Source organism: Python bivittatus, unplaced genomic scaffold (assembly GCF_059951505.1).
Source record: "Python bivittatus isolate LINGU-HERP-01145 unplaced genomic scaffold, Pbiv_v1 ctg000220_np1212, whole genome shotgun sequence".
NCBI lineage: Eukaryota > Metazoa > Chordata > Lepidosauria > Squamata > Pythonidae > Python > Python bivittatus.
The window spans coordinates 19,639,143-19,658,151 of NW_028277048.1; the positions used below are offsets into that span (position 1 = coordinate 19,639,143).

Consider the following 19,009-nt stretch of genomic DNA (forward strand, 5'->3'; position numbering starts at 1 on the left):
ACACCAAAATCTCATAAGATCTTACTGAAATTTTAAGAGGGTTTTGTTAATGGTATGCAACAGTTCTCATAATTTCAGCTTCTGTTTGTTGGTGCCTGGGCTGTTACACAAAACTGTGGCCATAATGGTCAAGCCTAGAAAAAGTTGCCGATTCTTGATACAAATCACCCCTATTAAAATCTGAAGAGAGAAATGGCTAATCAAAATGTTCCTGTCCTGTTATCTAACAAAGCAGAAAGCACCAAATGAAAAATGCTGCATAACTGATACAATTTTCAGTAACTGAAGTAAGTACAATTACTTCAGGTCAGAAAATTTAAACTGTTTGGGGACAGAACCTTATTTTATTAATGAAACATACACATGAAGCACACGTAATCCACATTCTTCGAATAACTTTCTTTAAAATCTGAATAAGCCACACGCCCAACTCCCCTTCTCCACCCCATTATGTCAGGTTTTCCTTTGTGTGCACTCTCCTTCAAATCCAGGACTTTTCCACAAACCCAGCTCTGAAGTCCCACTGTAAGGAAATCCTAGGACAGCAGGCCAATCCTTATCTTGCCCACTCCCAAAGGTGGTTTCAATGGAGCAACCTGAAATTTCCCTCTAATTCAACATTTTCTCTCACAAACACACAAAAATGAATGGTTTTGATTGGCTGAATTGCAACCCTACAAAATAAGCAATTCCCAGGAGTCCAGATTGGTGGAATCTGATCCCTCAGTTGGGTTCAGCTTGTTGAGCCAATGTCTTTCGAGCCATTTCCAGTGCACCTTCCTTAGTCCTGTTTCCTCCAATGAAGCCACTGGAATGCACAAAGACACAGTCTGGGATCCCGCTGACCTTGGAGAGATCCTCCTCACGTAAACCCCGCCATTCCTCCAACAATGGCAATCTGTAGGGGGGGAAGGAAGATCAGAAGGTGAGCAGGGAGGTCTACAATGGGGTCCTTCTGATGTTCTGGAATTCTCTTTCCAGAGAACCAGCCTGCCTGGCCAAAGCAAGGGACTGTTGGATCATAGTCCAAAACACCTAAAGATCTCAAGGAACAGGCTACGGAGAATATGGGATGAGGCCTCTGCTAAGACACAATCACTTCTCTGCTTAAGAAGTCTTTATCCTGGAAACACTTAAAATAGGCCTATTTTATTCAACTTCCAGAACAAGTCATTATTATTCCTATTTTTTTGTGCATGTGTGCGACTCAGTGTTGACTCTTGGTGACTGCCTGGACTAGTCCCTGCAGTTTTCTTGGCAAGGCTTTTCAGAAGTGGTTTGCCCTTGCCTGCTTCCTAGGGCTGAGAGAGAGGGACTGGCCCAGGGTCACCCAGCTGGCTTCGTGCCTAAGGCGGGGCTAGAACTCCCGGTCTCAACAAACTGGGTCTCTGTTCCTATTTTACTGACAGAATAACTAAGGTGCAGAAAGATGAACAAAAGAAAGTAGAAAGGGAAGAACGCAAAGGAAGAAAGACGTCAGGAGCACAGTTGCATTAGTCAGTTTCAGCCAAAAATCAAAGACTAGCTTGAGGTTTACAAATTGCAATGTGGCATAAAGAAACTTCTTGTGGGTGCAAGCCTCTCTCAGTTGCCCACTGAGGAGGTCACTTAATGTACCTGATGAAGTGGCAAGCAGCCTTATGCCACAATATATTCCTTACTTTTAACAGATTTTACTCTTAATTCTGAATTGGACTTCATTTAGTTTAAAAAGAGGGGGGCAATAACAGAAATGTTGCCCAAGATTTGGGGCTCCCCAAGAGTGTGGGATTATAAAACTCTCCACTTACTGCTACTGTACTGTATTTCCCTAAAAGGAAGCTGCTGAATTTAAGATGACCCCCCCTTCAATATATCATGGGAAGAATAAACAGAAAACAATTGTTCTGTACCATTTGCTGTACACTCACTGAATCTGAGGCAAACTTTCCATTTTAAAAATATGCTACTGGGAAAAAAATACTAGCTATTCTTTCAGGGAAATACAGGGCAAGCCAAAAGGTGTTGGGGAGCCATGCTCACCGGTTCTGGAAGGTTCGCAGCCCGGCCGGAACACACTGTACCCGCCACTGGCCACTCAGATCTGTATATAAGATGAATTTCAGAGGCTTCTTCACATCCATTGTTTGTTCCAGCTGAAAAAGATGCTCTTTCCATGGACAACCCCCCTGTGCCAGGACCAGAATTTCACCACTAGGATCCACCTGCCATAGAAAGAGATCCACACCATTCAGAAGCACTAGTTTTACCAGCCTAATGGCTGAGGATACAGAGGGCTATTAAAACACTAGAGGCCTTTATTGCTACCTTAGTGCAAATCGTAAGGTCCCCTATTGTAGACTCTAGTGCAAAAGTGAGTTTGGCACCATCAGACTAACAGAGGTTTCAGTTCATTTCCCCCAAGTTTCTAGTCCTCATAATGACACAGGGGGAATCATGGAGATGCATAATGAGTTGTAATAGTTCTAGAACTGGAATGGAAAGAAGCAGCAAATGGCTTTCATGCAACTCTGGATGTATCATCTCTATCCTTCCAGCTGTGAAGATGCAGCAGCACCTGTGCATCACCACAAAGCTCCTTTTCCACCTTGGGAAAAATGAATGCTTAGCAAAACAAAAAACAAAAAGTGGGGGGGTCTTCGGTGTGCTTGTGAAGCTGGCTTCCTCTTAGGAAGTTGTGAATGGCAGGGGTACCTCAAAGCGCTGTTGGATGGCATCTTCCACAAGGCTGCGTGCAGGGAGCCAACTGCGGTAATAGTAATCAAGCCGGTCTAAGAATTCATGGCCCACCAGCGCCATGGCCTTCTGGAAAGCAGCCTGGAAAAGAAGGATGGATTTGGCAATTAAATTCTCAATCTGAGTGCATTTTTAATTTGGGGCCAGGCGGTCTGTGCTGTATGTCTCCATATCTTAATTGACTGATTATGTGAGGAGGCACTGCTGGCCAAACTCCCTCTGCACTCCTCAGAGAAGCCTCATCTGGCTGCCTCTGTCCTCTTAGCAGTGGAGACATCTATGCGCTGTTTCCTAGCCAGTCCAGCCCTTACACCAAGAGATACCAAGTAAGGCTTTCCCAAACAGCCGGACTCTCTAGAAAAAAGATCATGGTCCTGAACTGGCAATGGGTTGGCAAAGAATGCCATGCAACCCCCACCCCACCCCCAGAAGCTCCACTAGAACTGGTACAAGGGGCCCGCTTCATGGGTAGAACGGCTGCCCCACCAAGAAGCGAAACAAGATTAAGACCGCCTGGGGGCCAAAAGACAGCAATATAAGCACCAGGCTATTTCTTTCTTCTTTCTTACATGCTTTCAGTGCAGGAGGAAAGTAGTGTTAGTCTACAGTAGCCAAAGATCAGGAGCAGTCTGGTAGCACTTTTTCAGCCTAACAAATCTTAATAAAAGGCACATGCCTGATGAAGTCAGCTGTCATTTACGAAAGCTTATGCTTTTTAATATAATTTGTTAGGCTGAAAAAGTGCTACCAAACTCCTTCTGATGTTTTCAGTGCTGCTTTGATTTTATTTTTTAAATCCACAATGACTTTCCTTTGTATTTGATTTTACTGTTACCCAAACTGGCTCAAATATGTCAAACCAAGTATTTGCCAACCAAATCTCTGTCTTTTGAACCTACCTCAGTGTCTTGATCCTTGTCATTCCAGCGAGGATTCAGGTACCCTACCCTGGAGCTCACGTTGGTGGTCACCGCATAGCGGGGCTCTTCATCCCACTGGGAGATGCCATTATCAATTGCATCAATCTCCTCTACAAAGTTCTCATACAACTAAAAGGGGTGAGGATGGGAATGAGAATAGGGTCAATTCAGTGAAAAGCTCCTGAGGAATAGTTCTTGGAGCGCATGGGCAAAGGAGCCCATCAACAGTACTCTTTACATTCTCCCTGTAAATTATGTGTTGAATCCACTGAGTCTAAGTAAAACTTGATGGTTTATCAGGAGTGAGGGCTTTCAGATACTGCTGAACTACAGTTCTCACTATTCCTCCCCACTCGACATGCTGGCTTGGGAATTACAGGAACTGTAGTCCAACACATCTAGAAGTTACTAAGTTGGAGAAAGCTGCTTCAGCTGCTGAAAAGGTCTCAACTATTTTCCTCTTTCCCACACAGACATTTTCTTTTATCCTCCCACCCACTACCAGTAGGCATGTAGATACCTTGTCATAAAGCAGACACACAACAGGATCTTCCTCCTCGAGGCCCAACTTGTTGGCTAAAATCTGGGAGCCAAAGTGGAAATATACCAGCCCTGCACTGCTCAGCTTGGTCTGCCAAGGTTTATTAGGTTTCAGGCTGTGCATTGACTCTTCAAATGATCTGTGGGAACAAGGCAGGGTCAGAGGAGAACGGGAAGGCAGCAGTAGAGACAAAGACATGCCACCCAGGGAAGACCTCGGCTTTCCAAATTTCTCTTTTTCACAGACTGGTAGAACTGGCATTTAAAAGTATATTTCAGACCACACATACAAGGAAACCATGCCCAGAATGTACACTCCTCTTTCTTAATGCTTTTCCCCCTCTCCTTTTTGTGTCATGTGTTTTAGATTGTAAGGCCAAAAGCAAGCACCATATTAACTGTATTATTCCTGGGTCTGCAAGATGCTTTGGGAAACATTTTAATTTGTTATTTCAGATACTAAAAATAAAATTGAATAATGGGAATGCATCTGGCACAAGTTCTTTACCTCAGAAGAAGGAATGAAAAACACTTCAGGTTCCATGTAATTTCTCACTTCTTCAAAGTATAGAAGTTCTCCTAAGGAGACCCTCCCCAGTGGCCACTGCTGGCTAGGGATGGTGGAATCTAATCCAAGGTATCTGGAGGCCAATAAATTTGGGGTGACTGTCCTTCAAACTCCTCTTGGCTTTCTCACCTGCTGGATGGTGAGACTGAATGAGCAGGTTGAGATGGCAGCATAAGGAGGAAAAGTTTAAGGAATCCCTTGGTACCTTTGGTGATGGTCATAGCGATGCTTCTGAGGATCATATTCACCCCCAACATCCACCACAACGTCACATGCTGAAAGCAGCTGGGGATCCCGGGTCCGGATAATCTCTGCATCCTAAAGCCATAGCAGTGTGACAACAAGAACACAAGCAGTGAAACAAATGCATGGCTATCAATCTTGTAGTTTCTGATCAAATTCCATTCTAACTCAGTTACAGTGAAAAAGAGATATGAAACAGGTGAGAGGATAACGTCATTTAACTTCAGGCTCCTTTTAGTTAGACAGTTTGCTTCACCAAGTAGTAGGTATCTGCATGATGAAGAATTCTCTGTAATTCTGACAGGCTGCAGATGCAAGTGCTGACAAAAAGTTGTTATAAATTAAGATCTATTTTTCCTGTTTTGTGTTTCAGGAATTCCAGAAGGAGCAGGCTGGGATTAAAGTGTTTTGTTAGAAAGAACCTTGGGGTATGATCCTTGTTAAACTGACAGACATAAAGGGTTCTGGAGCACGCAGAACCCATTGTTAAGTGAGACTGCCCCCCCCCAAAGAATCCCAGCAAAGTTTCCCCAAATTATCTTTTATTGTGGCTAAGAAAAATACTGAAATATTATGTACATGTTTGTGTGTGTGTTACACCCACCCACTTACATTCTAACATAAAAACTGACATTAGAGAAAGAAATCAGCATCATAAAAGCTTGCCTTTTTAAAAACCACACCAGCTTCTATTTCTTATGATTATAAAAGTAGCTCTGAAAGCATGTGGATAATATCTAGTGAAATTTCAGAAATCTAGGACAGCTGGGACATAGTTGCAATTGCAGGTGCAGGACTAAGAGCAGAGTAAGAGTTCCAGTGACTTACAACATAGCAGTCTACAAACTTTGCAGCTGAAGTTGCAGCTTCTTAACCATAATTGTTTGTAAATCTCAGATACAGGGATTCCACTCATACCAGGATCCAGATGGAGGAGGGAGAGTAACTTTAACCCTTCTGCGCTCCCCATCAAGACCTAACTGCCTTTACACCCACAATTAGGCAAGTACTGAAGGTAACTGGAAAGAAAGATGCCAATGCTATGGGTGCATCTGTGAAGCCTCTCCGGGAAGAAACCTCTCCAAAGGATGTTGTGCCTGCCTGATGGGATCTGAAAAAACATATCTCCACGCACCCCAAAGGAAAAGAAAGAAAGGCTTGATTCAATCCCATTTCATGTCAGAAGTAGAGGGCAGAGACCCTCGCTGTGTTTGGACTAGAGTTCCCACCATGCCTTCTTATTGGCCGTGCCGGCTGAAGACGCGAGGACCCGGAGTCCAAAAACACATGGAAAGCATCGGCTTCCTCCAAGCCCTACATGCTGGCTGGGCACCATGGGAACTGTAGTCCAACATATCGTGAGGCCACGGACGAGGAAGGCTGCTCCGGGGAGGGTGTCCTATTGCACTGGCTTGCTAGGGCCGCTTTGTACCTATGAGGCGGGACTGCCTACCTGGTAAGAGGGAAGCAGCCTCAAGAGGAAGCACGCGAGCGCGTCGTCGCAGTGAAAGGTGCCCCCGTGGGTGCCGATGCGGGGCGGGCGCGCGCGCTTGGAGCCCGGCATGAGGCCCCGAGTCGCGCGCGGAGCCCAAGCGAGGACACGGAGCATGCGCGTGGCGAGGGTTGCCCGGGCCCGATTTCCGCCGCCAGAAGGGCTGGCGCGCCTTTACCGTATTCCTCCGAGGCGGGGCGCGTCGGTTTTCTTCTCCCCGACCGCCTCCCTCGTGAGGCCTCCTTCCCCGGGGAAGGAGAAATCCCGCAGACGTTCAAGTTAACGCAAACAGAAGGGCAACATCCGCCATCGCGCAGCATCGAAAGCTGTGCAATCCTCACACACCGCCGGCAATCTCTTCCAGCTTCTTGTAAAGGAAAACGGGACCATTTACGGACCCAGCTTGCGGTCGCGTGTGTAAGCAGGACCAGGGACGCGCCTGGCAAAACTCGCTTGTGGTGTGAAAAACAGCGGGATAAAAAAACCCACAACAAATCAGTTGTTTCTTTAAAAAAAAAAAAAGCTGTCTTTCAGGGCAAAAGTCCACACGCGTACGAGGAAGTCGACGCCCGCGCGCTCAGCCCCGTTTATTTCACAGGTTTTACGGCTCTGTGTGTTGTCTTGAGCTCCTGAATAAAAAATAAAAAAAGGGGTGGCGGTGGCGGCATAAAACTAATAAGTCATGTTTTAAAAAAGTAATTGAAGCCAGTGAAAATATTTAAAAAATGAATGAGCCTTTAAAGCTCCCACCGCCACCAATTGCACTTCTGAAGCCTTTACTTTTAATATATCCTAGAGCAGAGTTTCTCAACGTCGGCCACTTTCAGCCGTGTGGACTTCAACTCCCAGAATTCCCCAGCCAGCCATGGGGAAATTTAGCAAAGACTAAATTTTTAAACATGGATCAAGTGCTACACTTGTGTTTAAAAACAGATCTAATGTCCTTTCAGAAGAATTCTGCTCGTTAATATACGGAGTCCACTTGATTGGTACATTTTGAAGTGCTGTACCGGTCAGGCCTTATGTGGGCACCCACCTCTACAGAAGCCTTATATTTGATCTTTCCTGCAGCTTAAAGAAAAAAAATAGGGATACTTTAAACCAATTAGACACAATTACATTGAAGCATAAATTTATTGATAGGTACAGTACTGGAGGTTAGGAAGCAAAGACCTGGAAGAGGAGTGGGATCACAAGCAATTTTTATTTTGCATGATATTTTGCAAAGTATCATGTCCATTTGATTGGTTATATCACATTTACAGTTAATTAACAATGCAATTTGCCATTACAGTCAATGTGATTCATAAGGTTAATCTTATTGATTGGGTTAATCCTCATGCATATTAATATATTGAATATTATATTCAATAATATATTGAGGGTGGTGTATAAATTAGATCATACTTCCCCAACATACCTTCCCTATACGTGATATTCCCCAATGCAATACAAGTCCAATTTAAAAAAAGGGGGGCTTAGAATTATAACCAAATTATTATTTTCACAAAACCATTATCCAAAGAACCTTGGTTCCCAGTGCTTAATGCTAGTGGTTCTCAAGCGCTTATTGTGAACTGGCGTGGCTAGCTGGCATTCCTGTGGTTAATGCTTTCACTTGTTACCACTTTTAGCTAAGGTGGTGAATTCCAGGTGCTGGATTGCTTTGGGCGGAATTTCTAAAATTGCTTATTGGAAAATGCATGCAAATTGAGGTTCATAGTTAACTTGTCCAAGTTTAGCCTATTCCAAGCTAAATGGCCACGGAGGGCAGTGACCAGCATTTAAGGAGAGATGTGCCTGAAGGAGCTAGACATATTCAGGCCTTTGGCTGCGTCAACCCACCTACCAGTGAGGCATTGTAGATTGTGTAGATGGCGAGACTACAAGGAGAAAAGCAGCACTGTAAAACTGGGACAGCTGAAGATGAATTTAAACTGTCTCTGTGGTTGGCAGTATCCTGTGGAAATATCCTTTAGAAATGGTTAGTGGAGCATCTTCACGCTATGGGTAGCAGGATGTGAGGATGAGCCCACTGATGCTTCAGACCAGATCTCCAAATTACTTCCTCCAGTAAAAAACATATATTCTCTTCTATCAGTACTTCCCCCAGTGGTTTCACGAAGGGGGTGAAGGGGCACATATAGGCATGCAGTCTCAGCATGTAATTCTGGAGAGCTTTGCCCATTAACTTCAAGGTGCCATCTTATTCCTCATGCTATTCAGTATTTAGAAACAGTTTATACAAGCAGCATTAAACCTTTAAAGCAACTGTATCAGGAGACTGAACCTAAAACCGTATATGCACATATGTATGTTTAGGAAGTTTTTATGGTTCCTTCCAATTGATATAATTTCCACTCCTCCAATCCTTAGAAAGCTTTTCAGATTAGGCCCAACCTCAAAATGCTGAGAGCCTTACCCAAGTCAGCCAGTGGTCACTCTATCTGATTACTGGGAAAAGCACTCAAGCCCATGCACGCCTGTACCACAGTTGTTCACCTGGTGCTTTGTTTTTCCAGCTTTGGGATGTAACAAATGCTAGAATCTGCTCACTTGGTGCTTTAGAGAAACCCCCGTGGCTGCCAAAATGATAAAGGGAACCCATGGCGCAATCCTGTTACTTGCTGTTTGACGGGGCTCCTGCTCTTTCTGCCCACCAATCTACAGTAATTGATTTTAATGGTGGGCACATGGGCTGGGCCATCATGGCTGATCTTTGGGCAATTTACTGTTCATTGTATCATAAGAGAAGAAAGGTTAGCCCCAGTCATTAATGTTTACTATGATTAGCTGGTTTAATAGTTGTATACAGGGAGTCTTTGCTTAGTGACTGCCTCATTTAGCAACCGTTTGCAGTTACAACAGTGATGAAAAAGTAACTTCACAACCAATCCTTCCATTTATGACCTTTGCAGATCTGTAAAGCAAAGGAAAGCTGAAGTAAAATCATAAGCAGAGTCACAGTTTCACTTAGCAACTGCTTTGCTTAACAACTGAGTTGCTGGTCCCAATTGTAGTTGCTAAATGAGGACTACCTGTAATCTCTTTTTTGGATCAAACTGTGGTTCACATATTTTTAAATAAATAATTTTCCTCCTTGAGAGACAGGCTGATTTGCCAATGCTAAGTGGAAATAAATCCCAGGGCACTTAAATGATTTATTTCTGAGCAAGCACATAAATCAATCACTCAAAAGGCTTCCCATTTTTTTTATTAATAAGATAACCAAGCATTGCATTAAAACTACAAAAACAGTATTCAATCATTCTTTATTATTAAAGCTCTGGAATATTATATTTAAATATTAGATCTTTATGTTAGAAAAAAAGCCAAAAGATGTACAGAGGAATAAAAAGATAGCATTCTTCTCTAAGTTTCCATCATCATCACCACCACCACCACCACTATAATTAAAATATAGATTTGTCTCTTTAAATCATTGTATTGATTTTAATAAAGTGCATGACGATTTATTATACAAGGCAACAAAAAGGAGATGATTTGTGTTTCACATTTGGTAGCTACCCCTCTCTAACTGTACAGGTTTGGCTTTTACATGCAAAGGTGGAAAAAGAACCCTAGCATCTTTCAGAAAGAGCAGCTTTGATTCAAATGTCATTGTTCTTAAAGCCTCTAAAACCAATTCAACATGAAATATTTTCAGCCTATATTAAATAGCTATTTATACAATTACACCACAAATTGGTGCAAATTGTTTAGTATAAGCCTTATTAATGAATTTAATGTAAAGGGCGAGGCAGGCAAGATACTTCCCCAAGTATTTAGAAAATACAGTGGCAAAGTTTATTTTCTTAGTAAATCCATTTATTTAAGGTTTAGAATCAGCTCTATCCTCACAGCTTTGAACAGATAACCAAACAAAACTATTTTTCTTCTCCCTCCACTCTCCATTCTCACAAATAAAGCAAATGGGGGTAAAAATACACCTGAGATCTTCGAAAAAGATTTACAATAGAATTAAGGATCATTTTTACACTGAAAACATTTCAATAGCCTAGGCCTGGTTCATCTTAGTAACTTGACTGGCTTATAACGGGCGTGATGTTAAAACATTGCTGTATTCAGTTGAGCGGACAGGATTTGGGAGGCTGATTAGTTCCACTCCTCTCCTAGGCAGAAAAGCTTTAACTACTAGATCACCACCACCACCACCACTTATCCTTTCAGGCTTGGAGATTATTTCTTGATATGGGATATATGGATTCCAAATCTTATATCTATGACCGCAACTCCTGTAAGACCTTGTTATTGTTCTAACCATGAAAAAATGCCAAAAACATCTAATGGTAAAGATACATAAACACACACCTCCTATTGCAAATTAGCATGCTTATGCTCTAGCAGCATTTTAAATAGCAGACAAGTTAGCAATGTGTATATTGTGCATTCTGTGTTGAGTATCTGAATGTTTTTATTCTAAGTGGTTGGGTCTCTTTCAACACTTGATACCACCAAGGAACTCAAATTTGCCATAACTCCCTTCTGTGTCTCTACCATGTATTTGCAGATGTGAACTTCACTTTTAAGCACAGAGCTTTTAAGCACAGGGCACAGAGAGAACTGCTCCTGTCTGTGCTCCTGCACTCTGAAGATGCCGGTCACAGGTGCTGGCGAAACGTTAGGAAACAAAACTTCAAGACCACGGCCACACAGCCCGGAAGACCCACACCAGCCATCATATGCCGGCCATGAAAGCCTTCGACAATACATTCACTTTTAAAGGTCAAGTATTCTTGACTCAAGCATATGGTGGACACATGAACCCATCCTACCTTTACAATTATTTATCAGCTTACATGCTGAAATGTACTACAAAGGTTGATAGTGTGTCCTAAAAAAGGGTTCACTGAAGTGATGATGCGCTTCTGCAATTGAATGGCAAATTTTTGAAAAGGAGATACAACATCTCAAGTTGTTCGTTTATATATTGAAAAATCCGATGTATTTTTCCTTTCTGGGTTGCAAAGGTTTGAACTTGAATAATGCATCGATGGAAAGGGAGCTAGCCATCCTACTGATAGAGGAGGGGCACCTACGCACATGTGTGCACACACATCCAACCACAGGGACTTGCTCCATGTGGGTGGGCTGCCTTTGTGCCAACTCTCAGAGAAGTACAGAAGGAAGCTAAGGCTTTGATGAAGCCTTCCAATCCCAGTAATTTAGGCTAATTTCAGAGTAAAACAATCTAATCATTCTGGAAAAAGATAAATTGCTTTGCAGCAAACTCAAGGCACTTTCACAAGAATTACTGTCTAGTCTATTACCCTACTGACACCTAGTGAGCAAAGTGGAGATTTCAATCCAAATGGGAAATGTCCATCTCCAACTTTCTTTTATCATCATCTGTAAAATCTAACCAGAGCAATCTAAAAAAATATGCTTATCTAATCTGTTCATATCCATGGAATATAATTACTTTATTTTACCTCATACATTAAAATATGTAGTGATGTATGGTGTGCAAACTCCTGTTATCATCAAGATTTACAATCGAACAGAACCACACAATGGTGAATGTTCAACATGTCTTTGAAGTAAGCAATATATACTTTATGAACAGGCCACTATTTAAGTGACAGCAGGAGAACATTCATCTATAATCGCGTTTGCTCTTTCAAACTGACAATTAACTTATCTTTTAATTGTGCAGTCTTAATAAATCTCTCATCCAATGCTTGTAGACTCCTTCATCAAAGAGAAATTGGTCCAAGTTTTATTTCATATTATCTGGGACCAATGCAGCAAAAAACTACTTAAACCACACAGATTCTTGGTGAAGACATTATTGAAGACAAATTCCTTTCCTTGTCAACAAATGGCTCATATGTGCTTAATTTTTCTAGAGATCATATAGCCCAGAGGTTGTCAAACTTAGAGTAAACATTTTACCAGTATCAAAAATAAATTAGTTTCAGTCTCCTGAGGATGACTAAACTGACTCAAACATTATAGCCCCAACATGGAAACAACTGAAAATTGCTTATTCTCTATCTGATAATTAAGGTGCTTTGTACATGATTTAATCTGATCATAGGGATCCTTTCCACAACCTGCTAAAAAGTGATGCTAAACCATTTTCCTGAACAAACTAAACATTTTTGGATAGATTAAAAGCCAGTACTATACTACTAAATTATTTCTCATCAACTCTTGGTAATTAGTAGTGTCAGACACTGTATAAGGCTGGAAGCGGCAAACATGGCCATCATTTTAATAGTACAGAGATCCTGGCAGGAACTTGGCTATTAAGAACACTCCCATATTCCCCCCTGAGGAGTGTATGATTAGTTCCAAAATGTTCCATTTCCTATTATAGATTATTTAGGGCTAAAAATGTGCTGGCACATTTCTACGTACTTGACAAATCACATTAGAAAATAAACCCAAGAAGATGGTTATTTATACCAGTAAATCTCTCTATTCCTCATTTGGCTAATAAATACATTTTGTCGTTGCTGCTGCTGAAGCATCTTGATATTTGGCAGGAAATTATAGGAAGAAGTGCACATATTAAATAAAATGAGCACTTTGTTATCTCTGTGTATTACAATTACACAGGACTGAAAGCTTTTAATACAGTATAGTAATGAGGGTACCAAGGTTCCATTTCCTCTGAAACCCTAAATTCCACCCATTCTTTCTGGGTGCTCTTGCACAATCAGCATCCTTCTAAGCCCACACTACAGAGGTTTCAATTGCTGGCTGGAAAAGCAATACCGTTTCATCACTGCAAAGCAGCAAGAGAAAGCCGTTCAGTTTTGAAGGGCAGTTGGGGTGGGGTGGGGTGGGGGGAATTAGGTTGCTGCTCAGCAGCAAGGCCAAATAAGAGATAGAGATGTATCAAGAGTGTGGCTCTTCAGGTAGCATAGGGGGCAAAAAGAAGAAATCAAATTCTCACTGACAGAATATACACAACTTCAGATGGGGGAAAACTTTCAGTCCGTTGCCAGTGGAAAGCTGGGCTGACTCCCACTCTTGACTTCCATATGTTTTTCCCTCAATGGCAACTCAGGAGATTTCATTGCCGAAGACTTCAAGAACCAGTGGAGTGAGTTGCATGCTATGTTCAGGCAGGAAGGAGAGGCAGCGATATTGCTTGGAATGCTCCTCATTCAGGCTTCTCAAGTCTGCAAGTTTCTGGATCATCTTGGGATAGAGCAAGCGGTTACCCGGAGGGGGGTGTCGGCAAAGAATATAGGTCTGCAGGATTTGCGAAAGATGGTCCTGGATGGACTCCACCAGAGCTGTGTCCTGAACGCCAGGGCGGTCTAGGGAACAAAACACATCACACACTCTTACATGATGGAGGTAGGCAGTAGCACCAATGACAGAGTCTGTGTGCTCCACTTATACTTAATTCCATTTCTTTTCCTCTCCTGATACTGGTTTCTATGCATTCCCTTAATTCCTCCCCCCCCCCCGTCACAAGCTGAACTCTTTCAAAATCACTTAAAAATAATTCTAAATTTGCCATTGCATCCACATATCCAGTCCACATCATGTGCCAGAAACAGAAAAGGGAGGACCAAAACAAGATTCAGAGATACTGGAAAACCCTAAGACAGTGAAATGCATCAGGCGCAGTGGCATAGGTTGAACACATGATTTAAAAAAGAAAATGATGTGGCAATGAAGAAAGCAATTCTTTGGAAGAAAGGCAGAATTCTTCTTTCAATATTTTAATTATGCGACAGCTTGGACCTTTTACAGATCATGTTCAATTCTGAGATAGCCTGGACCTTTTTAAGACTATGTTTTAGCATTAAAAATAAAATTGAAGTTTCCATGAGCCACAGACCAGATCTATACAGCTCAACCCTGGCTCATGTGATCACAAACCCTTGTCAACTTATTATCACCAACCCTCTGCCACTTGCTCTTAGGCTCAGAAAGACAGACAAAACCTCTTCTGGATAGAAGAGTGTACCACTGCTGTGATTTTGCTCAACCACTGGAACTTTCTACCAAAAGATCTTGAAGGGTATGCTGTTGAGATACCTTTCACTACCTGCAGTTAATGGCTGCTTTCTTGTGTCTGCTTGAAAGAAACCATCCACTTAATGATTAAGGCACTGCTTCAGCACATTTAATTTCCTCAGCATTTTGGGTCAAGCAGAGAGAATAGGCCTGGGTCAGAAATAGTTAACTCTTGTAACAGCTATGCAGGCTGATCAGGTGTTAATCATGAAAAACAGGCAAACCCAGATTGCAGCAGAGGTAAGGATGTTTTCAAACAAAGGATTTCTTATGCAATTGCTCTACCTTGTTCATGGAATTATATGTGGGGTTAATTTGTAACTTTCCCCCATTATTTTGATCCTTTTTTCTTACCACTAGAATCCATTAAAGAGAGGATAGCTACACCATACGCCTTATAGGGGACAGTGGTAGATGCTGTCATTCTAAAAGCATTGCTAAGGGTGTTCCGGATGGCAGCACAGCCCTGGCATTCATACAAAGGGAATTGTCTCTGTGTTGGTTACTTGCAATTTTGAAACAGGTCTGCGCCACTGGTACTGAACCATGCTATATTCCCAACACATAATAAATCCTCCAGCCCAGTTTTTCCCCCATGTTTTCCCATCTCTTCATTTGTAATTGTGGTACCAGCAAATGCAAACAGATGCAAGAGGGACCACAGCACAACTAATAGGACAAAACTTTCTTAAAGAGCATATGTTGACAAAAGTCACTTCCCCACAGGTAAACTATAGCATCTTCTAAAGTCATCCAACAGATATAGTTTCAGATTGACAATCAATAAGTAGGTTCCTTCAGCATTATAGTCATGACTATAATGTTTAATTCCCACACTGGCACGTAGCAAATACCTTACACATAACAAAAATTCTCAAGCTACCTCTGAACCTTTCTCTATTCAGCAAGCAAATTAATCTCCTCTACTCAACATTTTCCACTAGTAGTGTGTTTTGTAACAAATAAACTCTCAAATAAGTATTCAGCAAGCATTTTGTCCTTTCTTTTTGACAACCAACAGTCTGTATCCCTCACTAGTAATTTCAGAACCATCTGGCTATTAAATTGTTAACCAACACACTTCTTGAAAGGCCCAACTTGGGTCTCCTCACACTAGATTTCTTTGGCTGGAAAGCTGCTTGACCTAAACTGAATGCCAAACATTTCTAACAATCCAAGTTGCATAGGGATTGAATCACACTGCTGTTGATGAGAGGGAGGTGTTGGATCTTTGTGAATGAGCTCCTGCTCAATGTACTAACAATATCACAGACTTCCAGGCTTGGTCTCCGACCCAGGCTGTGCATCAAACTTCCTTTTATATGATGCTTGGGGAGTGATATTTTAACAGGTCTTCAAGTGTCTTTGTTAATATAGGAAGATTTCCTATTAACTTCATCATTTGTCATCTTTAAGCCTATTTCATTATTGCACTCTTATTTCACCCTGCTTATCACAAGGAGGTCACAGCAGTCTTTTCTTAAGTCACTCCAATTTAATATCCTTCTATTCATCCTGTGGCAGGTTGCTAGAACAGTTAATTAGATTTTGTTGAGAAACATCAGCTGAATCCCCAGACTGTATATTCAGTTTATTTGAAGTCTATCTTGGCAAGGATGTAATCTGTCAGGGGGGAGTGCAGGCTGTTATTCTACTCTTCCCTTTCTTACTTGGCAGCCACATTATTCTATTTAGATTCAATAAATTCCATATATACACCCCATATATAAGATCTCCATCTATTCACACTATGAAAAACAATGTTCAACATAATGTGATTACTTGGATAAACACGCAGATTCAAGTTATTTGGAACCTTTGGGTTACCTAGGCCCTTTTCATTTGATCTCTGAAATCACCCAATTGTTGTCATAAAAAATGATCTGGTACTTTTTGCATGGTTGGGCACTTGAAGGCTAAATATATTACTGCCTCACTTCAGAGAAGCATTAGGCACACTTTTCAGTGCCTTTACTTCATGCAGACTTAATTACAAGCAACTGCTCAAATATGTCTACCATAGTGTATGCTGTCAGAAGTCACCACCTGATCACCCAAGAGATCTCCTGATGCTCACAGTATGTGTCAACTCACTCTGTTTAGTCATCTTCTAATCTCTCAGCCTTGGGGAGGAAGAGGGAGAGAATTCCCTGCTTGGCTGGTATTTAGAGAGTATTCTGATGTCAGAGCTTTATGCCTATTTAATCTGGGAAAAGTCTCCCATTGACGTGATGCCAGGAGGTCATACGTTTTTCATTCCATGGCTGCTTTAATACCATGCAAAAGAGCTACATTTATCCTGGACCTCTTTTTCTTCACCCATCAACTTATATGTCAGGCTATTTGGTATCTGCCTCAACCAAAAGTAAGTCTTCCAAGCAAGGTTTGCTCAGTCATTTAAAACAAGATGTATTGACAAGAATGGGATAGAGATATAATAATTTCAGCAACTAAACTATTTCCAATTTAGAACCACTTCCTGTGAACCAGTGAAGAGATGGTGCTTTTCATTGATAGGAAATAGGCTAAAGGTGGCTCCCTCCAAACATAACCTGCCTGACAGGACACTGATGTAGAAGAGGGGCACAGGTTGAGGTGGGAAGCAGCAATCAATAACCATTAATTCCATCCTTGACTAGAGCCACAAGGGAATGGGGGTGAATGGCCGTGGCCAGCCACACTCCAAAGTAGGCTATGGAGTAGGCAAAATGGTGTAGGCAAAACCACACCCTGCAAAATAATACAAACAATAAAAAGTATAGTCACTTAAAATCCCATGCCAGCAGAAGCAGCAGAAACCTGTACTGCACTCAGTGGTGACAGAACTAGCAACAGGCAGATTGTAGAACCCGCTCTCTTTCTTCATTAAAATTGACTTTCTGTTCCACACAAAACTAGTGCTCTCTGGAGAGAAGGTGGTCCTGTTTTTAAACACAGGTCTAGCACTCTTCCAAAAGCGTGGTAAACTTGTGTTTAAAAACAAGCCTAGCACTCTTTCAGAAGAACTCTAAACCTGAGAATATAAGGAGGCTGCATTAGATCTAAGAAGCACATTGGAAAGTGTTCATCAGGAATTACCTAGGCAGATGTCTCAGTGAAAGCCAGATTTCTAGTCTTTCCTGCAAGTCAAGTGGCCACAGAGGGCAATGCTTGGTGACCAGAATGGAGGGGGCACACCTGGAACAGCCTGGCCAATAGGAGCTGGGCAAATCCCACCCCAACCATCATCAATGAAGTGTGCTAGATAGTGTCCACAGCAAAACGTGTGGGGAGAAGAGAGAAAACACTACTTTAAGACTGGAATAGCTAAATGTAACTTGTAGTCTCAACTAGGGGCTGGGGATGAGACAAAGGAAATGTCATGAAGACATGGCATATAAAAATGGTACTGGGACAAGTTCATGCAATGGTTAGGGAGATTTGAAGATAGTGCAGTAAATGGTCAACGAGCAAGCACGGATTGGCTGACACTTGTCTGTCTTCAGCTACTGTCCAGAAACGACAAGTACTGATATCATTATGTGCTCAGAGCATCTTGATCTGAAAAGGACTGGGAAGGACTGGTTGTCTAGAACTACTCCAGGATAGAAGATCAAATTCCTTAAAAACAATCCCTTCATCTTACATTATGGAAGGGATTGCAAAAATTCATTTTCTACAGACAGTCATTTGTTGAGTAGCTTGCTTCTTACACGGAGGGATATCCAATACATACATTTGGTCAAAAAGATGCTTGCAGTTTTTACATATGATGGTGTACACAGCTATGTGTGTTATTTCCTACCAAGACTTTCATATAGGAAAATTGTAAAGTATAATATAGTTCACTGATGGCACATGTTTTTAAGACAGCTGAAATGCAGCTTGAGATGCTAAAGTTTTTCTCACCAGGAGAAAGGATGCAGATGGCCATAAGGAGCACATGTTCTTCTTCATGCAGGTTCAGTTTCTTCAGACTAATTTGAAATTTAACGAGGGGCTCCAGTAAGTCTAGGTTGTGGCCAGCTGAAACAGAAACAAAGCAACTTTTGAGAGGCAGGCACTAGATTACTAATTACCAGCTAGCCTAAAACAGGGGAAGAAGCAAATGTAAGCATAAATCCTGGCCATGGATTTTCCTTCCAATCCACCTATTTCTAAGTGTGTCATCCGTTGAGTCATCATCCCTAAGGTGAGAGGAATTCCCAAAAGAACCAAGCAGCCAGAATAACAACATCCCTGTTTCATTAAAACTGGGCCTTTGGCAAACCTAACTTATACTGGATTAGTCCTTGAGGCGGTGCAATTATGCAGTTTATGTGATTACTTTTTCAGCTTCCTGTTCTTCCCCATCTTGGTCAGATGGCTGCAACAGAAACTCAATTCTTAAGTTTGCACACCTCATGAAACACCAGCCAGCTCAGCAAACTGGCCCATGAGACAGTCCACCTCCTCATCCCGATTTATTATTCATAGGGATAAAACAACATTTCCCCTGGAAGAACTTGGAGAAATGTTTGCATATGT

The 19,009-nt window shown here is 41.9% G+C and overlaps 2 protein-coding genes across 9 annotated transcripts in view; both read right to left on the reverse strand.

Moving 5' to 3' along the window:
- Positions 1 to 10: 10 nt before the first annotated feature.
- On the reverse strand, positions 11 to 6,646 carry MYG1 (MYG1 exonuclease). Its single transcript, XM_025163768.2, has 7 exons — positions 6,461 to 6,646; positions 4,970 to 5,082; positions 4,177 to 4,336; positions 3,636 to 3,785; positions 2,695 to 2,817; positions 2,023 to 2,204; positions 11 to 898 (listed from the first exon to the last, which is right to left on the reverse strand). The coding sequence occupies exons 1-7, from the start codon at positions 6,614 to 6,616 to the stop codon at positions 724 to 726; spliced, it is 1,059 nt and encodes a 352-aa protein (XP_025019536.2). The 5' UTR covers positions 6,617 to 6,646; the 3' UTR covers positions 11 to 723.
- A 5,698-nt stretch (positions 6,647 to 12,344) lies between these two features.
- VDR (vitamin D receptor) overlaps positions 12,345 to 19,009 on the reverse strand; it is an 88,874-nt gene continuing 82,209 nt past the window's right edge. For all 8 annotated transcript variants that reach the window (XM_088138050.1, XM_088138046.1, XM_088138051.1 and 5 more), the window contains 2 exons: positions 18,392 to 18,508; positions 12,345 to 13,794 (listed from right to left, as the gene is read on the reverse strand). In XM_088138050.1, the coding sequence (XP_087994176.1) occupies positions 13,535 to 13,794; positions 18,392 to 18,508 (377 nt within the window). In that variant the 3' untranslated portion in view covers positions 12,345 to 13,534. The remainder of the gene's footprint in view (positions 13,795 to 18,391; positions 18,509 to 19,009) is intronic.

Bases quoted from the DNA above. Each gene is read 5' to 3' on its own strand.
- MYG1 (XM_025163768.2), bottom strand. From the start codon at position 6,616: ATGCTCCGTGTCCTCGCTTGGGCTCCGCGCGCGACTCGGGGCCTCATG. The intron at 4,337-4,969 runs GTACCAAGGGAT...TTGTTCCCACAG, and splicing joins CGCTATGACCATCACCAAAG to ATCATTTGAAGAGTCAATGC. The intron at 3,786-4,176 runs GTATCTACATGC...CACCCCTTTTAG, and splicing joins TGTGTCTGCTTTATGACAAG to TTGTATGAGAACTTTGTAGA.